This window comes from Podarcis raffonei, chromosome 6 (genome assembly GCF_027172205.1).
Source record: "Podarcis raffonei isolate rPodRaf1 chromosome 6, rPodRaf1.pri, whole genome shotgun sequence".
Taxonomy (NCBI): Eukaryota; Metazoa; Chordata; class Lepidosauria; order Squamata; family Lacertidae; genus Podarcis; species Podarcis raffonei.
Window position 1 is genome coordinate 4421527 of NC_070607.1, and position 19615 is coordinate 4441141.

The 19615-nt window shown below is 44.4% G+C and overlaps 1 protein-coding gene and 1 non-coding gene across 3 annotated transcripts in view; both read left to right on the forward strand.

The window, feature by feature from the left end:
- PAPPA2 (pappalysin 2) overlaps positions 1 to 19615 on the forward strand; it is a 120777-nt gene that overhangs the window by 63719 nt on the left and 37443 nt on the right. For both annotated transcript variants that reach the window (XM_053391237.1, XM_053391238.1), the window contains exons 14-16: positions 3563 to 3734; positions 6409 to 6586; positions 6860 to 7073. In XM_053391237.1, coding sequence (XP_053247212.1) covers positions 3563 to 3734; positions 6409 to 6586; positions 6860 to 7073 — 564 coding nt within the window. The remainder of the gene's footprint in view (positions 1 to 3562; positions 3735 to 6408; positions 6587 to 6859; positions 7074 to 19615) is intronic.
- Positions 16761 to 16863, forward strand: LOC128416783 (U6 spliceosomal RNA). The gene has a single exon (XR_008331300.1). It is a non-coding gene; the product is annotated as a U6 spliceosomal RNA (small nuclear RNA).

Consider the following 19615-nt stretch of genomic DNA (forward strand, 5'->3'; position numbering starts at 1 on the left):
TCAAACCTGGTTCACCAGATTACGAGTCTACCGCTCTTAACCACTACACCACACTGGCTTCTTGTAAATTAATACAAGACCTTGAACATGGCCCAGTAGCATATGAGCAGCCAGTGCATGCTTTTGAGCACTGGAATTCTGTGCTGGCAATAGTCTGTCCCCCACCCACCGTCCAGCTGCAGCCTCCAGACTAGGCCCAAGTGTAGCCTCACGAAGAGCTCATTGCAGCAATGGAGTCTTGAGGAAGTGTGGGTGGGAGGGGGAGATCTGTGTTGCATTTGATCCTTGTTGAAGTCCCCAGAAGCTCAACGATTTGACAAACACATGTGCTTGTAAAATATATATTAAAAAGAAGCAAATGGAAATCTAAGCTAGTGAAAGAATTTTTAGCAGCTGCCCTAAAACCATTTCTCACTTCATAAACATGTCTGCGTGTAGGGAGAAAAGAAATATTTTGTCTTGCGGTCCCTTTTCTTGCCATTTTCACTTGTCCTTGCCTCTCCCCCTCCCCCAAAAGTAAACCCTTTCAAAACAGTCTGTTCCTTTTCAGGGTTGGCAATGCTCTTTCTACACATATGGTTTGGATCCAGCGGGGCTCCATCCTGGCTGTCCATTGCTAAGCTGATGCTGGGCAGGTTCTCTGGCTGCTTCCCTCCTTCAGAACTTCCTCTTCTTCTCTTTTCCGGGTGGTGGTGCTCTCCATTGTCCCTCATGACAGCAAGTCAAGATCAATTACTTTTAGATTATGCAAACATCATAACTAGCATATTAGAAGCTGTATTCCTTCCTGTGTGACAGAGAAGAAAGAATATTGCTTCTGAGATAGTGTTCTTTACTTTTATAATAATTTGTATTAAAATTAACTTTTTTTAAAAAACAACACACCTGTTCTTTCAGTTATCAGGTGTGCAGCAGGCACACCACGGTTTAGAACTATTTCCTCTCATCTTAGTGGTGGCCATTTTGGTAATTGTTAATTGAGTCATCACTCAGAACTACTCTGCACAATCAACCGTTTGCAAATGCACATCAAACCGCAGTTACAATTCTGGCCAGTTGCAAACCATGGTTTGTCTCCAAACTATAGTTAAGCTTCCAAAATAACAATTCAACTGAGCCGTGACATATTCCATACTTTTATATTTCATTATGTGTTATGTCCCCAGCATGATCATGTTCCTCTCATATAGCCATTTCTGCAGGGAATACTGACTGAACACTGACTGTGAGTGGTATAGAATATATTGTATATGTTCAATACCACTTAGAGCAGGGGTTGTCCACCTGGTCCGTACCTCCGACTAGTGGGCGTTTCAGGATTCTAGGTGGGTGGTAGGGGGGTCTACGGCACTAGCTGACTCCTCCTTCCACCGAGCACTGGTGGGCGGTAAGGAAATTTTACCATCAAGAAAGATGCATTGGGGGAGGTAGGTATAAAAAGGTTGACTACACCTGACTTAGAGAAAGGGCTTCACGCCACCATCTTGTAAATTTATGTAGCAAAATACAATTCCGTGATTTGAAAGAACCGAATCATTCTTCCACCTGACCCCCTGGTATTTAGAAGTTGGCATCTCTGGCTTAAATCAGTAAGTTATGATAAGTGGTTTAACATAAAGTAATACAGGCTTGGTCCATCAAAATTTAAGTCCTTTCCTATAACAACTTAGGACCAGGTTACCTGTGTAGACTTGCCTGTATAGACTTGCTCGTTCATTGAGATCAGGCCCTCCTGGTTGTGCAGCGTGAGCCCAGCGTACGGAATGAAACGCCCCTTGACATAAGACAGTCCCTTGCTAACCTTGACTGGTTCTAAGTGCGTATTAAAACATTTGGCTGGTTTTTAATATCAAGCTTGTAGTGTTTGTTTTAGCTACTGTGGATATTATATATATTATAATGTGCTGATCTTTGTAATGATTTGATTACGTTATCTGTAAACTGCCCTGGCGTTTTTCTTAATGAAGAGCAGTATAAAACTGTCCTAAATAAATGAATAAAGGCCTACTTTTGAATTTTGAGGCACAAGCATTTTGCAGCACTAATTTGTTATGACTCTTTCTTAGAATCAGTGGTGCATAGCTTGGCCCCCTGACAACTGTTATTAATGAAGGTTTTCTAAAACAACAGTGGGAATAATTTGTTCTCATGCTTTCCATTCAGAAATCAGCTTTGCAGATGAAATTTCTTTAAAACACATTGATTTATTGTTAAAGGATACTAGTAATGATAGTCTCTCATGGCCAGCGCCCTCAGGGACATAGCTGTCAACTTTTCCCTTTTCTTGCGAGGAATCCTATTCGGAATAAGGGAATTTCCCTTTAAAAAAGGGAAATGTTGACAGCTATGCTCAGGGAATAACTTGCAAGCAGGGCATGGGGGGTTGGTGGAGGGAGGGCACAACAACAGCACATTTGATATAAAAAAGCATTGGAGTAATCACACACTGTGAACCCACCAACCAAAACTAAACCACTGAAAGAATGCCCTGTGTCACATATAACTTGTATACAACTTGTACTAAACATTAGGAAGAAATGTGGAATTTGAGGGAGCTGGGAGAGACATACATTATTGGCGCTTGAGCAGCGGTTCATTAAATTCTGAAATGAAGTTAATGTTTACTGAGGTGCTCAGTTCAGCTGGCACTCAGCACATGCTCCAGAACTCATTGAGTCTTAGCTCTGCTCTACAGGTGACACTGCAATGAGTGTGGGGTCTTTGCAAGCACAAAGAGAAAATGTATTTTGGTGCAGGCTGACTGCTGTCAGTGAAAGGGATCTGTTGTCAGTGAAAGGAGAGGCCATAAATTTAGTTGTATACTGATGCCTAATCTGGGACTTAAGGCATTTGCCAGCTGCTGACACAAGTACACAACTCTATCCTGTCATTAATTAGACTTGATGATGTGGAACTTCCTTCTGCTTGGCTGGCCAAACCTACACATCTGCCAGTAACTTTAATCAATAGCCTTTTGCATTCCATCAGGATAATGTCCTCCTCTCCACCTGGGGCACCTCTCATCTATTATGCAAATATGGTATGGACTTAAAATACTCTGTGGTGATGGTTCTGTGGCATATTCACCCATGTTTCCTAAGACATCCCTCTCTAACTTGCGACAAGGAACTTCTGTGAGCATCTTGGACATCTGCTTCTGCCCTCTGGAATCAGCCTTATCCCATTATCACTTCCTACCAGTGGCAGGCAGAGCCTCAATCACCTTTTGTCTCAAGTAACCCCTCCCTGTGTGTAACAGAATCTTCAGCTGTTTCTTGCCAAAAGACTGAACAACATAGTTAAGGATTCCGGATCTATTCATTCTGCCAGGCTGCTCCAAGGGGAGAAAAGCCTCATGTTCTCACTTCTCCTCCTTCTTTGATGCCACACCAAGGGGGTTCTAGATGTTTGGATTAAAAATAAGGTTGACAGTAGGGTGTATGGGTGACACTCTGCATTCCCTTGTGTCAAGCTTGTTTTGTCACAGTGCTAAAAGGAGAACGCAGTCCCACCTTGCAATACAAGAAGCTGCATTTTGATTCTCCTCCCTTTCTCTCCACAGCTGCACCCAACACACCTGTGGAGAGGATGGCAGCTGTGTGCAGCCATTTATCCATCATGCTGCTGCTGTCAACTGCAGTCCCAGCAGCCAGGGGCATATGGAGTGTGCTGTTACCTGTGAAAAGGGCTTTGTCCTCCACGCCAGCCATGGGCAGCTGCTGCGCCCAGGACAGGTGGGTACATGGGGTTGTGATGTTATTGCAGGCATGCTTCAGCAAGAGGGTAGATGGGGCTTCCAGACAGACCTTGCCACTGCAATCCCACCAGTTATTTATCTTCCCCAGTGTACTCAGTAGATACCGTATTTTTTGCTCTATAAGACTCACTTTTTCCCTCCTAAAAAGTAAGGGGAAATGTGTGTGCGTCTTATGGAGCGAATGCAGGCTGTGCAGCTATCCCAGAAGCCAGAACAGCAAGAGGGATTGCTGCTTTCACTGCTGTTTTGGCTACTGAGATTCAGAATATTTTTTTTTCTTGTTTTCCTCCTCCAAAAATTAGGTCTGGTGCGTCTTATAGAGCGAAAAATACGGTACATTGTACAGTACTAAGGGGTCTTGTGGCAATGTTTCACAGGTGGTGGCTGTGATGAAGGAAACAAAAATGTGTGGACTTTATGGTTGTAAAGATAGGCTTGAAGACCTGTATGAAGCTTATCATCGTAGCTTCATGTGCTTTTTCGAATGGTCTCCAGTTATGATTGCTGCCTTTGAGTGACCCCTGTTCTCTCTCACTTTCCCATTATTTTTCTCCAGTTACCACATTTCTCCCTGCCAAAAATATTTTAATGTTTGGCAAAGAAAAGAAAAGAAAAAAAGGCGAGACCGAAATATTGGGGTGGAAAGAAAAGAACTTCCTGCAAATGATAACTATTTGCAGAATTTACTTTGAATGCAGAAACTTCAGTTTCCTTTGTGCCAGACTATGGTTCCTTTGCCACATAATCTAGTCGTGTTTTAGGCCAAATTGATCTCTGATGTAACACTGAGTCAGCTAGTGGGCTTTCTGAGGAGTTTAATAGACCCATCATAGTACAATAGCTAAGAAACCTTGCTGTTAGCTGGGTAGGAAGTGTCTGGTTCATATTTTGCTTCTCTCGTGAATTTGCCAGATAGGTTTGGCAAGCTACTTTCTGTTATCCATGGTGCTATCCAATTTGCATTAATGGGATGATGATAATAAAATGACCTATCAACAGATTATAGAAATAAAACATATGAAATACTTTTAAAGGGTTAGATAGATACTAAGTATTACTGTCATTAATATGGTTCAGCAGGAAATGACCGGTGATGGGTGCTGCCTTCTTCTTTGACTGATTTTTATTCAGATCAAATCACAAGAACGATAGATGCACAAATTCAACCTGGTGTCCCAAGCATCTAAACTGGGAATTGTGCCATCACGTGCCATTCGTTCATCATCAGGAAAAGTGGCTGCCCATATGTGAAAAACTTAACATTTTGTTTACAATCTGTTGTTGGTTTCAGCAACCGAGAGACCCCTGGGGTGATACATGCAGCCCCTGAAAGCGGGGGTCACTGACCCCCAAATCTCCAACCCAGAGGCAAAAATGGCGTGTGGTTTGGGTAACAGATACAGCCAACCAGTGGCCTAACCCTGCTGTCTTTTAGCATAGCCTTTTGACCAAAATAGTTGCTATTCAGGCTGTTAAAGGCTTTTGAATTAGTCCCTGCCACTGAAAGGGCAGTCCGGATATCACTGGGAAATGAAGCCAGTCTGAAAAGAATTAAAAGGGATACTTGATCAAAATTTATGAAGGCCTGTCAGTGGCTTGGAAAGATGCATGCGTTAGGTGGTTCTACCCGGGTGGCTCGGTCTCTCTTCCATCTTCTCTAATGGTTAATCATATGACTCTCCAGTTAATCCAGATGTGGGCAGATGCAATTTGGATTGGGCCCTGGGTCCTCTCTTGCACACACTGCGTTCTCGGGTGAAACAAAGTATCCTTTTTGCTTTAATTTTACACACACACACACACCAGCAAAATAAACCTGCCTCGTTTAACATTTCCATGTTTGGCACTCAAGCAGGAAACATCTTGGCAGAAAAGACTGCCTGAGGGCTCCTGCTCTTGTGCCTTGCTGTGGAGGAGGCACTGCTAGCATCACAAGTGAGGCAAGTTAGGGCATAAGTGCACAATGGGACTGGCACTCTTAACATAGGTCTCACCCCCCCCCCAATTAAATGCCTGGTGCAGGAAGACTCCTGATCGTCACCAGAATTGCAGCAAGTGGGGAGAAGATTCGGCTTTGTAAAATCTCAGCTTTCAGTTATGATTCTATTTTAACAAGAAAATGTTTCTAATGTGAACCTCCTGAAAGTGATAATATGCTGAGAGTGTACAGCATTCTGATGTCTTGGGAGTCAGAGGGGAGGTTGGGGAGGCAGGGCTTTCCACAACCAAAATTGACACGAAGTATGCAAAATAGCAAAATCGCAGTTGTATGAAATGAGGGAATTACCCTAGTTTAACTCATTTTGTAAAACAACAACAATAACACATCATTAGCTGACAACCACTTTTTCGCTTCCCATCATTTGCAAGCCTGAGGTCAGAGTATGATTCTCACTTCCGCCTGCCACCAGCACTGCGTTGGAGTTTTGACTGATGTGGGTCAGTTTGGGGAAACTGATGATCTGCCGATTGTCAGTGCTGTAAACCAAGACTAGACACCTGCCAGCCTAGAGGCAGAGGGCAATCTCCTGGCGGTTCCCATCTGGACTCTGGCTTGATTCCTGAGCCAAGGACAGCTCTTAGATTGCTGTAGCAGTCTTGCGACAATCAGCAGAAATTCACAGCAACCTTTCCCCTCTTTCCCCCCTCAGAAAGAAATTCTCTTGACCTGTAACTATGGGCGTTGGGACAGGTCTGTGACTTGCGACCCCATCGACTGCCAGTTTCCAGACCAGTCACATGTCCTGTATGCAGAGTTCTCTTGCCCTAAAGGGACCACCTACATGAAGCGATGCTTCTTCTCCTGTATCAAGCCAGCAAAGCTGCAAGGTATGCTAATGAGCTTTACTTGACAACCCTTCTCCCTTAGGTAGCTCTGGATGATAAATTGGAGCTTCAGAAAGTTATGCTCTTGTCTTTGCAAATAATTCTGTCTAATTTTCTGAGTGGGTGCTTCTTCTCCCTTCCCTTCCCTTCCCTTCCCTTCCCTTCCCTTCCCTTCCCTTCCCTTCCCTTCCTTCTCTTCTCTTCTCTTCTGTCTCTCTCTCTCTCCCCCTCTCTCTCTCTCCACACCCCCCCTCTCCCTCTCTTACTTGGAGTCAGGAATGAGTCAGTGGCTGACCTGCCTGGACGATGGCCTCTGGTCACTCCCGGAAGCTTACTGCAAACTGGAATGTGACACTCCACGCCCGGTTCCCAATGCTAAGCTGCTGGTGCCCCGATGCTTGCAAGGGAATCACGATGTGGGCTCTGTCTGCCGCTACAAGTGCAAGCCTGGATACCACGTGGCGGAAACCACAGAGGAGAAGCCCAGGAAGTGAGTAAAGGAAATATATTATCTCCCTTTGCTATTTTCCCTGTTGCCTCTTCCACCTTAGCATTTGCACTAGAGCACCTGCTGGATTTGATGTTGCCACCGGACTATTTGCACTTGGCCAGTGGGTTTGATAATGGCCAGTCCCGCTCCTGCTGGGAGATCTGGCGTTTTCCCCAAACATACAAGTGTGTTGTGAAAGTCAGCTTTCGTGGCTAAAAGGTCATTCAACGTTGGCGTCCAGGAACAGGTGCAGAAGGCAAGGTGGAGGAGTGGAAGCAGGAGAAAGTAAGGTCAGCCTCTGACCTTCTCTAGAGAGTGAGGTGGAAGGTAATATAAGCCATGACTTAGCCCGGAGAAGGTTTAGAATGGCTGGTAATTGAAATCTCCATAAGGCTGTTTGACTTGCAAGGGATTGGAGTTAGAATCCAAAAGGCTGTCCTTTAGAGCCAGAGTCAGTGAGTCAGTGCATAGCCAACTAAGTTCTACTCAGAGTAGATGCATTCAAATTAATGGGTGGTAGCCAGCGAGCCACTGTGGTGTAGTGGTTAGAGTGTTGGACTAGGATCTGGGAGGGCAGGGTTCAAATCCCTGTTCAGCCATGAAACTTGCTGGATGTTCTTGGTCCAGTCACAATGGACTCAGTCTAACTTTTAGCTCATAGCGATGCTGTGATGGGGAGGAAGAGTACCGTGTACTCTACCTTGAGCTCCTTGGAGGAAAGATGGGATATAAATACAAGAAATAAATAAACTTCAGCGGTTCTACTCTTGAGTATGACTAACACTGACACAACCCAGGGTCACTTCTGGTCTTCCAGAAAAGGTAAGAAAGTGAGATATACATATATATGAGTTGACTATCTATCATCTATCTATCTATCATCTATCTATCATCTATCTATATCTATCTATCATCTATCTATCTATCTATCATCTATCTATCTATCATCATCTATCTATATGAGAATTGCTCTATTTGGACTTGTCCATAGTATTTTGCAGCTTTAAGGTTGCAGAGGACTTTTAATTGACAAGACTTACTTCCAGTAAAATGTTATGGCATAATCTCCAGGGGAGGGCTAGAGAATGGGCCTTTCCTGCAGTGGCTCTCCATTTGTGGAATTCCCTCCTCAGAGAGGCTCCCCTGGTACCTTCATTGCATATCTTTAGGGGACAGGCAAAAATGTCTCTCTTCAATCAGGCGTTTGGCTGATTAACATTCCATGGCTTCCCTTTTAAATGTGTTTGTGTGAGGGGGTGCGCGTTATTCGTTTGCTTTAATTTTTGTTTTATTGTGTATTTTGTATTCTTATTTTGTGTTTTTCTGTTGTGAACCACCCTGGGCTCTTCAGATGAAGGGCTCTATACAAATTAAACAGGGTGTATTTTTGTAACTTTGTAAGGTGGATAGCCATTGGGTAAGCCTAGTCTTGGTTGGAGGGGAGGTTGTAGCCTCTGCCTGCCCCTCCACGGGTAAGGTTAGGGGGCTAGGGCCATGCCACTCCACCAGTGGGGATGCCCCGATTTGACCTAGGGCAGCCCCTACTTGCTGGCTCCCAGCGGGCGGGCAGGAGTGACATGTGCAGTTGCTTACCTCAGTGCCTATGGCCGAACCTTCACATCTGTAACTCACTAGCATCTCAGCCTGGATAGCTCTGTTGGTTAGAGTGTGGTGCTGATAATGCCAAGGTTGCAGGTTCGATCCCTGCGTGGGACAGCTGCCTATTCCTGCATTTCAGGGGGTTGGACTAGATGGTCCACAGGGTCCCTTCCAACTCCACAATTATTTAATTGCTTTCAGTTTTCTGAATAATCAGGTTTTTAAAATATGCTGTGTGTTGTCTAGTTATTTGCACCTTAGGGAACAGGGTGGTCATGGGGCCTCATCACGCAAAGCCAAAACAGACAGATCCTCTCTTCCTTTCCCTCGAGTCTTGGGTTTTCTGTCCTACCTCATGGAATCAGCTCTGTTACCCTCCAGTGCTATGAAAATCCAGTCCTTCCCTCTCCACCCCCTTTTCCCAATCCAAATGAAAAATCTGCCTTTGGTAAGAAAACAGTTAAAATAGTACATAAGCGAATTTATGCTAACCTTCATCATTTTTAAATGTCAAAACTGTACCTCTCCAGCTTCTTTTTTTAATGTAGAACTCTACCCTCTAAACACAACATTTATTTTTTCCCCTAACAATATTGTTTCTGGATAGAAAAAATGCTCGCAATTACAAAATAGTGTGTGCATGAGTAAAATTTGCATTACTTGCTATCTTGACAAGTTTGCAGAATTTGGCTTTCATTGTGGCATAAATTTGAGTTTCTGTTCACAGTAAGCCTGCTTCATTCTCCGCCTTTTATGTCTGCAATTCTATACTTACTTTATAAGCTCTATTAAACTCAATTGACCCTATTTCTTAGTAGACATTGGATTGCACTGGAAGGATGTTTCCAGATGGTGACCTTATATAGCAAATGAACACTTCAGATGTGATTTTTCTGTATGCACGTTAATGTGTAGAATATACCTGGGTCCCAAGTTGTTTAGAGAGATTTAATAAGTCAATAGTATTTGGAATTAGATTCAGAAGTTGGCAGCCAGCCAGCGGAGCTCTTTTGACACTAACAAGATATGATCTGATTTTGCTACACCTGTCAAAATCCTGGCAGCTGTGTTCTTAACCAACTAAAGCTTTTGGACCGTCTTCAGACAGAGCCTCACATATAACATACCACAGTAATCCAATCAGGAAGTTGCCAGGGCATGGAGAACTGGCTAGACTGACCTCTGTCCAGGAGAGGATGAACCAGGAAGATGGCACCCTGATGGGCTCACAACATAAAATCACAATATAAAAAAGACAAACTATGTAATAAAAATAGGAAGAAAAACAAAGCAATAATCCCCCCTCCCCCCTCCCATTTTGATTCCTACTCAGATGTACCAAATAAAAAAAATATTGTTTGCAGGATCACATCCTATTCAAGGTTCATTCATCTTTCAGAGGCAGGAGAATCTGGAAGTAGGTAAACAAATTGTCACTTGAGGATCCTTTATACCAGCCATTATTTGCCATTGGTGAACTTACTCTAGTGAACAAAATGCCAGCCCAGAGCAGTGGCCATGCTGAATAATAACAAGAACATGAGCCAGCTGCAGGCCCCAATGCCTTTGCACCAAAGGCTGATCTTATCCTCACCCTCTGTTTTCCTTTCTTGGTATATCCCTCTCCCGCCAGTAGGTCCCACATTATCCAAACATTGCAGTTGATTTGAAGTTAGATCATAAAAAGTGTAGAGAGAGGTGGATGTGGGGAAGGGAAATGGAAATAATCAGCAGGGTGGGACCTGGAAATTCTTCAGAAAGGCCACTGTGGGTGAATGAGGATAGAGCTAGGATGATCAAGAGTGTAGCTTGGCCGCAGGCCACCTAACATTAACTGGAAATGTATGCAGCCCTGTTCATATTTTTGCACCAAAATAATTCCAGTGTCTGTGCCAACTAAACCCAAATTCTTTGCCCTGTAAACTCAACAGGCTGCACTCCAGCTAAATTATGAAAATCATCTTCTTCGTGTATGTTTGCGCTTGCAGAGTAAGCCTGCTCAGTTTGCATGATTTATTTTGAACACATGAAAGAGCTGCGCCACCCAGACAACCTTTAAAAATGAACAAGGCTGTAAGAGAAGATTCAGTCACTGCTCCTCTTGCCCCAGCCCTCCTCCTGTTGCAGCAGGCAATACTCCACTTTACTCCACAGTAAGAGAAACCTAAATGTAAAATGTTTGAAACTGAGCGGAGTTTGGGCCCTCTACTCCCACAAACGCAGCAGTGTAAAACTTTTTATATCCTGCTTCCTAGCCAAAACGAGAGAAAACTTCAGGGAGGAAGAGATAGTAAGCAAAGCTTGTGGGCAGAGGTCCCATCCTGCTGAAGAATCGAACCATTTTACAAACCCAGGACATCTTCATGGTTCTACTCATCTGTTAGCTGCCCTGGGAGCAGCTCTACAGAAGGGTAATGCCAAAATCTAAAATGAAGGAAAAACTATGGTTTGTCAGTTAAGATTCAGACATCAAAACAATTTGTCAGATTTTTTTTATGTGGAGCAGTTTACTTCAGAAACATACACACACAGTTATACCCTTGATAATCATAATTTGGTCATTAGCAAACATTGAGAAAAGTCTAGCAGTTGCATACTCTTAGCTACCTTCATTGAAAGTACCAAAATAGAGGTTAAAAAATATACTCTAAGGGTAACTAATCTGTAATAACATAATTTAACTCACCCTGTGTTGCAGCCCTGACATAAAAAGGGAGGGGGATTTACCCCAGAACTATTTCATGGAGGAAAGGTTTTTTTTCTTTTCTTTTAAACCCTCACAGCACAACCCCAATCCTGATCCACAGATGCTGAAATTTATTCATGCATTCAGGGCTGGCCCACCCAGCAAACAAAGTGAGGTGACTGCTTCAGGCGGCAGGATTTACGGGGATTCACCCCTTATTCCTGATGTAGATCTTTATTCACCCCTTCTTTCCTGGTGGGTATGAGGGTACCATTTTGTGCTTGGCCTCAGGTGCCAAAATGTCTTGGGTCAGCTCTGCATGCATTTCATACATTATCTAGTTCGGCCCATAGTCTACCATGAAGGAAGGAAATATTGCTGTAGACTAGAGGTGTTTATCTCTCTTGTAGTGAAGGGCGAGAGGTGTGTGTTTTGTGCTTTTGCCGTTTACTGAGAAAACATGAGAGACAAGGATACCGACCCTTAAGGCTACAGTTTTGTTTCCATCCAGTTTACCAGTAAATACCTCTCCTCTTTCCTGCTTTGCTACTTGGAATCCTTGAATCTCCTGCCATTGGCAGATAATGTGAAGCTTTTGGACTAATTTATTGCCATCTTCCTTGGCACCTAAACCTGGCTACTGCTAATACACACTTGGGGGAGGGCCAGTCCCCCTGCTGTATGGATTGTGATGTTTTCAAGATTGATGTTGAGGCCTTCACATCAAACACACCTCTTGCAGTGCCTCACATGTCTTCCTGAGGCTTTCAAATTTTGCCCTTTAAATGTTGGAATTTTTTTTTTAAACCCTTGATTATTATTTTTTTGCTTTGGCTCCGCTGCTAATCCTAAATAAATGTCAGTTTTGTAGGATCAGAAGAAGTGGTCGTGGCTCTGTTACAAAGGAGGGTTAAGAGCAAGTTTTTAAAGTCTCTCTCTTCCCCCCGCCGCTTGCTTCATCCTTTCCCAGTACCTCGCAGTAAACTAGCTGCTTAGCTGGCTATGTGAACAGGTACTTAACTCCCCTCCCTTCTCCCCAGACGCAAACACTCTGTTTCAGGGTTAGGTAAGGACAAGTATATTTTGCAGGCACCTGAAGGTTGAACTCAGAAGGCTACAAGTGTGATTGAACTGAAGGATCCCTGCTCCTCCCTACATGATTGCTTGTGCGCCCCACCCCCCTCCAGATTTTTCCAGCTCTAGGGCTCCGGAGCTTCAGAATACTTGAGAGTCAGAACCTGGCTTACATGTAGATACTTTCCATATGATGAGCATCTCTTGTAGGCAGGATCTCCGCCTCTTCCTCCTCTGCAGCCTCCAAGAGGTGCTTTGCTGCGCCCCTTTGATGATTGCCAAAGCGATCCCAGAAGGCAGGGTGCCAGCCTTAAATGAGGCATTCTGGGATCCATTTAAAACGGGGCAGTGGCAGGGTATGTAGGAATGCTTGAAGAATCCGATCCTTGCAAAGCCTAATGCAAACTACCTGATCTGTCCGCTCAGACTACTGTGCAGACCACAATTCAGCTATCCTTTGGATTTCACCTTTCTCTGAATGTTGTAATGCAGTTCTTGGCACAGATAAGTATCACAATGCATTTACAATGCCTATTTTCAGAGAAAGTATGTCCCAAAATAAACATTTAATTGCAGTATTCTCCCTCCCTCCCTCTGTGTGTGTGTGTGGGGGGGGTTGTTAATGGGACAAAGAGCGAACACATTAGAAAGTGACACATCCTGGAAATTGGCTATTGAGTGCATCTTTACTTACCTTTTATTTTTATAATGATGTTTGTAACATTCAGCTAGGATCTCAGCTATAATGGAGTTCCTTATATTATTTTAATTTATGTTGAAATATTTCTAAGCTGCTTTTCTGGACCAAGCCTGCAAACAAAATACAAGCATAAGGATGCATTAATGTAAGGCTGTAAACATTTTAAACCCAAAATAAATCCAACGGTACATTAAAATCAGCCAATGTAGAAACACATTTCTAGTTTCTTAGGGAGCTAGGTTTCCGTTGCCTGTTTCCATTCGCATGGAAGCAGCTCTGAGAAGGAACAACAGTGCCAACCAGTGGCTTCATCAGGTTCCCGTGGTGTGTATGTGTGTGTGTGTGGGGGGACTGTTTAGAATAGGAGTCAGCAAACTTTTTCAGCAGGGGGCCGGTCCACTGTCCATCAGAACTTGTGGGGGGCCAGACTATATGGGGGTGGATGAATGAATTGCTATGTCCCACAAATAACCCAGAGATGCATTTTAAATAAAAGCACGCATTCTACTCATGTAAAAACACACTGATTCCCAGATCGTCTGCGGGCCAGATTTAGAAGGCGATTGGGCCGGATCTGGCCCCCGGACCTTAGTTTGCCGACCCATGGTTTAGAAGTTTTAAAGTGAACGTTTTGAACTTCTCTAACTCTACTTTCTGAGTCTGATGAGTCCGCAATACTTGCAACTGGGTAGCTTAGGTGGCAGCTGGTTTCACTCCAGTACTCCCAGAGCCCCTGGTTCAAGAAAACAAGCCACAGTTGAGTTTTCTGACTCAGAATGATTCCCCCCCCCCTTGACAATGGGCATAGCGGGGGGGGGGAGAGAAGCAGCCCCCCTAAATCAAGTAATCTCAGATAACTCAGTTTGCCCCCCCCCAACATAAAGCTTGCCCCCATTAAATAAATCCTGGCTATGCCCATGCCCCTTGATGTGCTTGATGCGTTGGGGGTACAGAATAAGAACACAATGTAAGAAAGGATTTGAATATGTTCTTATTAGTTTCTAAGTTTATGAGAAACAAAATAAAAAAAAATTCCTTCCAGTAGCACCTTAGAGACCAACTAAGTTTGTTATTGGTATGAGCTTTCATGAGCATGCACACTTCTTCAGATACCTGAAGTTTATGAGGGCATGGAAAGGATGCTATCTGGTAAATGTACTGTTATGTACTGAGTTGAATAGGAACCAGAAAGCAGCAGTCTGATTGGTCCTAGAACAATAGGATTCAGAATGCAGCAGTCTGATTGGTCCTAGAACAATAGGGTCCAGAATGCAGCAGTCTGATTGGTCCTAGAACAATAGGGTCCAGAATGCAGCAGTCTGATTGGTCCTAGAACAATGCAGCAGTATGATTGGTCCGCAGGAGCCACCCAATCCAGCTCCAGGTGGAAGTGAATCCGCAACCTGATTGGCCTACAGGAGAATCCCAGAATTAGCCAATCACGTGCAACCCATTGTGTAAATAATGTATATAAAGCAGATATTTTGGGGGAACTTTCATTCCTCACTACTATGAGCTGAATAAAGAGCATGAAATCCACACTCGACTCTGAGTATATTTCATGTACCAATGATCCAACTTAGATCCAGTTGCTGGGGCCAGTGCTTTTTTCTGGGGGTACTCAAGAGTACACTGTATCGGCACCTTTCCCCCCAGATGTCAGAAGTCTGGCATTTAGTGTAACAACTTCATGGTGAGTACTGGCATCTTTTTTTCTTAAAAAAGCAGTGGGGGGAGGGGCTAGTCTGATCCCACAGAAAGGAACCGAATCTTGGGAGACAGTACCTTTGAATTTCCACTGCTTGCAGTACATATTCTCATTGTTCGTGTTCTTCCAGTCTCTTACGCCAAAAGAGTTTGGTGAAATTTTATAGCGCTTCAGTCAGAATTTGCCAAAAGCCAAGTCTCATACGTACAACCGACAGCGTTGTAAGACACATCCCTATGTGTTGCAGTTGCTGTTGTGGCTGCCTGTTGAATAGTGCCTGTGACTACAGGAATCATACCTGAAAATCTTTAAAAACTGTAGAACTTAAAAGGATCTTTGCACATCTCCAGGTGGACTGAAGTAGCCTTTGCAAAGTGGAAAATGCGTATGGTTTTACTTGATTGGTTAGAACAGAAGCTGTTTGGTTTTCTGGTCTAGTCAATTTACATCTCATTTGAAATGACTGGGGCTGGAGCAGACTTCTGAACCTGTGACCTCTCATCCATGTATGGCAACCCACAAGGGACACAAGGGATCTCCTTCCTCATAGACATGACTCATAGCCAGTGTTACTTGGTGGCTGATAAGTTACTCAGCCTAGACTAGGTGGAATAGCTGCCTTATTGAGAATTAAGAGGAAAACAGGCTTTTTTTCCTCTGGAGAAGCTTCTCCCACCTCTTCCTATCGCATTACATTTGTAGTTATAAAACTACCAATGATTGATTAAAGCTAATTTTATGGTACTGGAGAATGGCTCTCATTGCTCTTAAAAATGATCAACTGTGCATTATCATTGGCTCAGTGAGTGGATACTTTTATTATTAGGTTCTATCTAATGGGTTGTCACTGATCATCAGTGATGATGGCCAACATAACCAACTGGTCAGAAAGTTTTTGAGTTGCTTTTAGTCAAGGATAAAATCAACAGATATTTCTTCTTGAAAAGTGTTCAAACTTAAGCAGCATTATTTTATGCCCTTGGTGTATTTTCTGACAGAAATTTCACTTTTCTTTACCAGAAATATTTGACAAGCTAGACAGAATTCAGAGGTGAGCCACAGAAATGACCAAAGGCCTGGAGAGACTGACTTGATTGAGGCTCTGTTGTAATAATAATAATAATAATAATAATAATAATAATAATAATTTATTATTTATACCCCGCCCATCTGGCTGGGCCTCCCCAGCAACTCTGGGCGGCTTCCATAAAAACCAAAAATACAGTAAAATATCACACGTTAAAAACTTCCCTGAACAGGGCTGCCTTAAGATGTCTTCTGAATGTCAGGTAGTTGTTTATCGCTTTGACATCTGCTGGAAGGGCGTTCCACAGGGCGGGCGCCACCACCGAGAAGGCCCTCTGCCTGGTTCCCTGTAACTTGGCTTCTCGCAATGAGGGAACCGCCAGAAGGCCCTCGGCGCTGGACCTCAGCATCCGGGCAGAATGATGGGGGTGGAGATGCTCCTTCAGGTATACTGGACCGAGGCCGTTTAGGGCTTTAAAGGTCAGCACCAACACTTTGAATTGTGCTCGGAAATGTACTGGGAGCCAATGTAGGTCTTTCAAGACTGGTGTTATATGGTCTCGGCGGCCGCCCCCAGTCACCAGTCTAGCTGCCGCATTCTGGATTAGTTGTAGTTTCCAAGTCACCTTCAAAGGTAGCCCCACGTAGAGTGCATTGCAGTAGTCCAAGCGGGACTCAAAGCTGTAGAGTTTAGGTTGATGGAGGGAAAGGGACACAGTAACTGGCTGCATGATTTCAAGGGATTTGAAGAGAAATACGAGAGGGGGCCTTGTAGGGAAGGATGCAAAGAGGAGTGGCTTCTTTGTGGGAACGCGATATTTTCAGGATGCATGAGTCTCAAGTAGGCAAGGAGCCATCTCCACTGGAATGTCTAGGGACATAAACAATGCAAATTTGATTTCCAAGCACATATACTAAAATTGGAACGATACAGAGAAGATTAGCATGGCCCCTGCGCAAGGATGACACGCAAATTCGTGAAGCGTTCCATATTTATTTATTTATTTATTTTATAAAAAGGAAATTTGATTTATGGGGATTTCTATGTAAATCTGTACTTCTCAGATTAAAGTGCAGATCAGAACATAACTGTCAGAGCTGCCCTAGGTCCCAGCTCACAAAGGACCAACGCCGCTTCATTGTTAAGTATAAAAGTCTTTATTGAAGTTCAGTTTCACTTCCATAGCCGCAGCGCGCAGCCCTACGTCTCAAACTCTAGACCGCCGAAGCTCCGTCTGAATCTCCTCCCCCCTGACACCAGTTTAAGACTCTAGCCTTGCTCCACCTCTTCCTTTGTTCTTTCCTCCTCTGGGTCCGCCTGTCCATCGGGGTCTCGCCCTTCCTAGACTCTTCTGACGCTGAGTCCCCTGAATCTTCCCCCTCCCTCCGGCGGGCTTTAGGACCTGGTTCCCAATCCGGGTCTCCTGCTGTCCCGCGCGCCTGTACATTTGAACTTGGCGCGCGCGCCCAGCCTGCCACCTTCCTTCTGACCGTTACACTGCTGCTGTCACTGTTCCCCCCTTCGGGGAGGCTAGCTGGAACTGACCTCCCCTCCGTTTCCCCACTTTCCGATGGGGGCGTGGTCAGCCCTGACTCATCTTCTCTCCCCGCTGGAGGAGACGCTGGTCCTGACACATGTGACTCTTCCCCCCCACTACGCTCTGGTGGGGAAGCTGGTCCTGATCCCCCGCTGCTGCTTTGGGAGTCCCTGCTGGCCCCTTGCTTCTGGTGTGTCCCCCCTGGGACCCCCCTTGCCCTCACCATCGGCGCCCCCTTCTGGGAATCTTCTGATTCGCTGGAGAAGCTCATGGAATCTCTCGGGTCACTGTCATACTCCCCTACGCTGCCCTCGGATTCCTCCCCTTCGCTCTCCATTTCCTCTCTCCCCTGTGCTTCTGCTCCTGAGCCCCTGACAATAACTATATTTTGGATTGTGTATGTCTCTGAATCTTGTAATACACTGCTCAAAAAACATGCCAGAATGCATTTAAATGTGCATTTTAGGATAAAATATGTTGAATTAAAGAAATATGAGAAATATGTTAGAACAAAATACATACTTTTTTGAATGGATTTTTAAAACATCACAGATGGTGGAAACAATATAGAATGGACTTAATGAATGAACATATGTAGAACTGGCATGAAGTGGAAATAAATTGATCTGCTCATCCCGAGCCTTGGGAAGGGGTGATGAGCTATGCAGCTTGTATCTGTAAATGTTCAGCAGCACTTTCAGCCTGTTCTGATATATTACTTACTGCAGGCAGCTTATTTACAATAAAAATCAAATTATCCAGATTTTCCAAAATCCAAACAAGCAAGTTAAAGGAAAACAATTCAGCTTGAAACTGTATATCCAAAAGGCACATATGTCCTCAAATGTTACCATATTCTGAGTAAAATATGTGATGCATATCATCTTCCCTTCAGTGGTTTTCATAACAGAATACAGTTAACAAACAAGAACGTGCCTGCTTCCCTCAGCGGCAGCAAGGGAATATTGATTTCCTAATTTAGGGTTAAAAAAAACACCAGGGATCATCTTATACGTGGGGGCTTCTTATACATGGAAAAATACTGTAGTTTCAAAGAATGTGAGTTGAGATATGGGAATCCCAGGGCTTTTTCAGACTGTTGCTATTTTCAGACGGCACTGAATCACATGCCACATAATCTTAAGTGGCACTTGGGACCTGAAGCAAGTGTTGTTGATTTGATTTGGAACAGCAAACATAGTGTAATCAAGTTCAAAATGTGCGCAGATTGACAACTGGAAAATAAATAAGTAAATAAATAAATAAAGTTGCATTTGACTTCAAAAGAAGAAACTTCTGTAAAATAAGGGTATTTTTTAAAAGGAAAATTGAGAGGCAAAGTCAAGAGGGTCAAATCTCTCCCAAATGCTTGGGAGTTGTTTAAAACCACAATGACCACTCCCCACATTAAATGGGGGGCGCCCTTTGCGTGGTCGCACGCAGCCCCCTGGACCCTATGCGGCACCAGTAGTGCAGGCTTGGCTTCGCCTTCCTCAGGTGGGATACCTGGAGGTCTCCGCCTACCTCAGGCAGTTGTCCAATCCTGCCTGGGGAGGCGTTGCCAAGGAGATCAGGCCAGGTAGGGGGAGGGACCACCCTTTCCACACAATAGGGGGAGGATCTTACCTGGCAATCGTCAGTTGGTTCCCCGTCAAAGGGGTTGCTTTGAGGGGTTGCTTTGGCCGTATGCCTAGAGGTTGTCATTGCTCTCACTGTGATGGCAGCCTAACGGGGGCGGGCTCTCTCTGCTTGAACATATGTTTTCCAGAGCCAGCCCCCCCCCACTTTGGATAACCCTGATGTCCCCCAGATCCCTGACGGGGGACTGGGAGGGATAAATGCTCAGTGCCTGAGCCAAGGTCTACCCAAATCTGAAACATAATAAAGCATGTTGTCTTGAGTCATTATTCCACACAGGGGCCGCCCAGGGTTTGGGGGACTCCGCCTGTCCATGCAATATTAGAAGCTCAGCTAGAATGTAGGCCACAGACCAAGGAAGGTACCACCAAGGCCAAGAGGGTGCCTGTGTGCTTAAAAAGCAATCAAGTAAGTGCTGGAGAAGACTCTTGAGAGTCCCATGGACTGCAAGAAGATCAAACACATCCATTCTTAAGGAAATCAGCCCTGAGTGCTCACTGGAAGGACAGATCGTGAAGCTGAGACTCCAATACTTTGGCCACCTCATGAGAAGAGAAGACTCCCTGGAGAAGA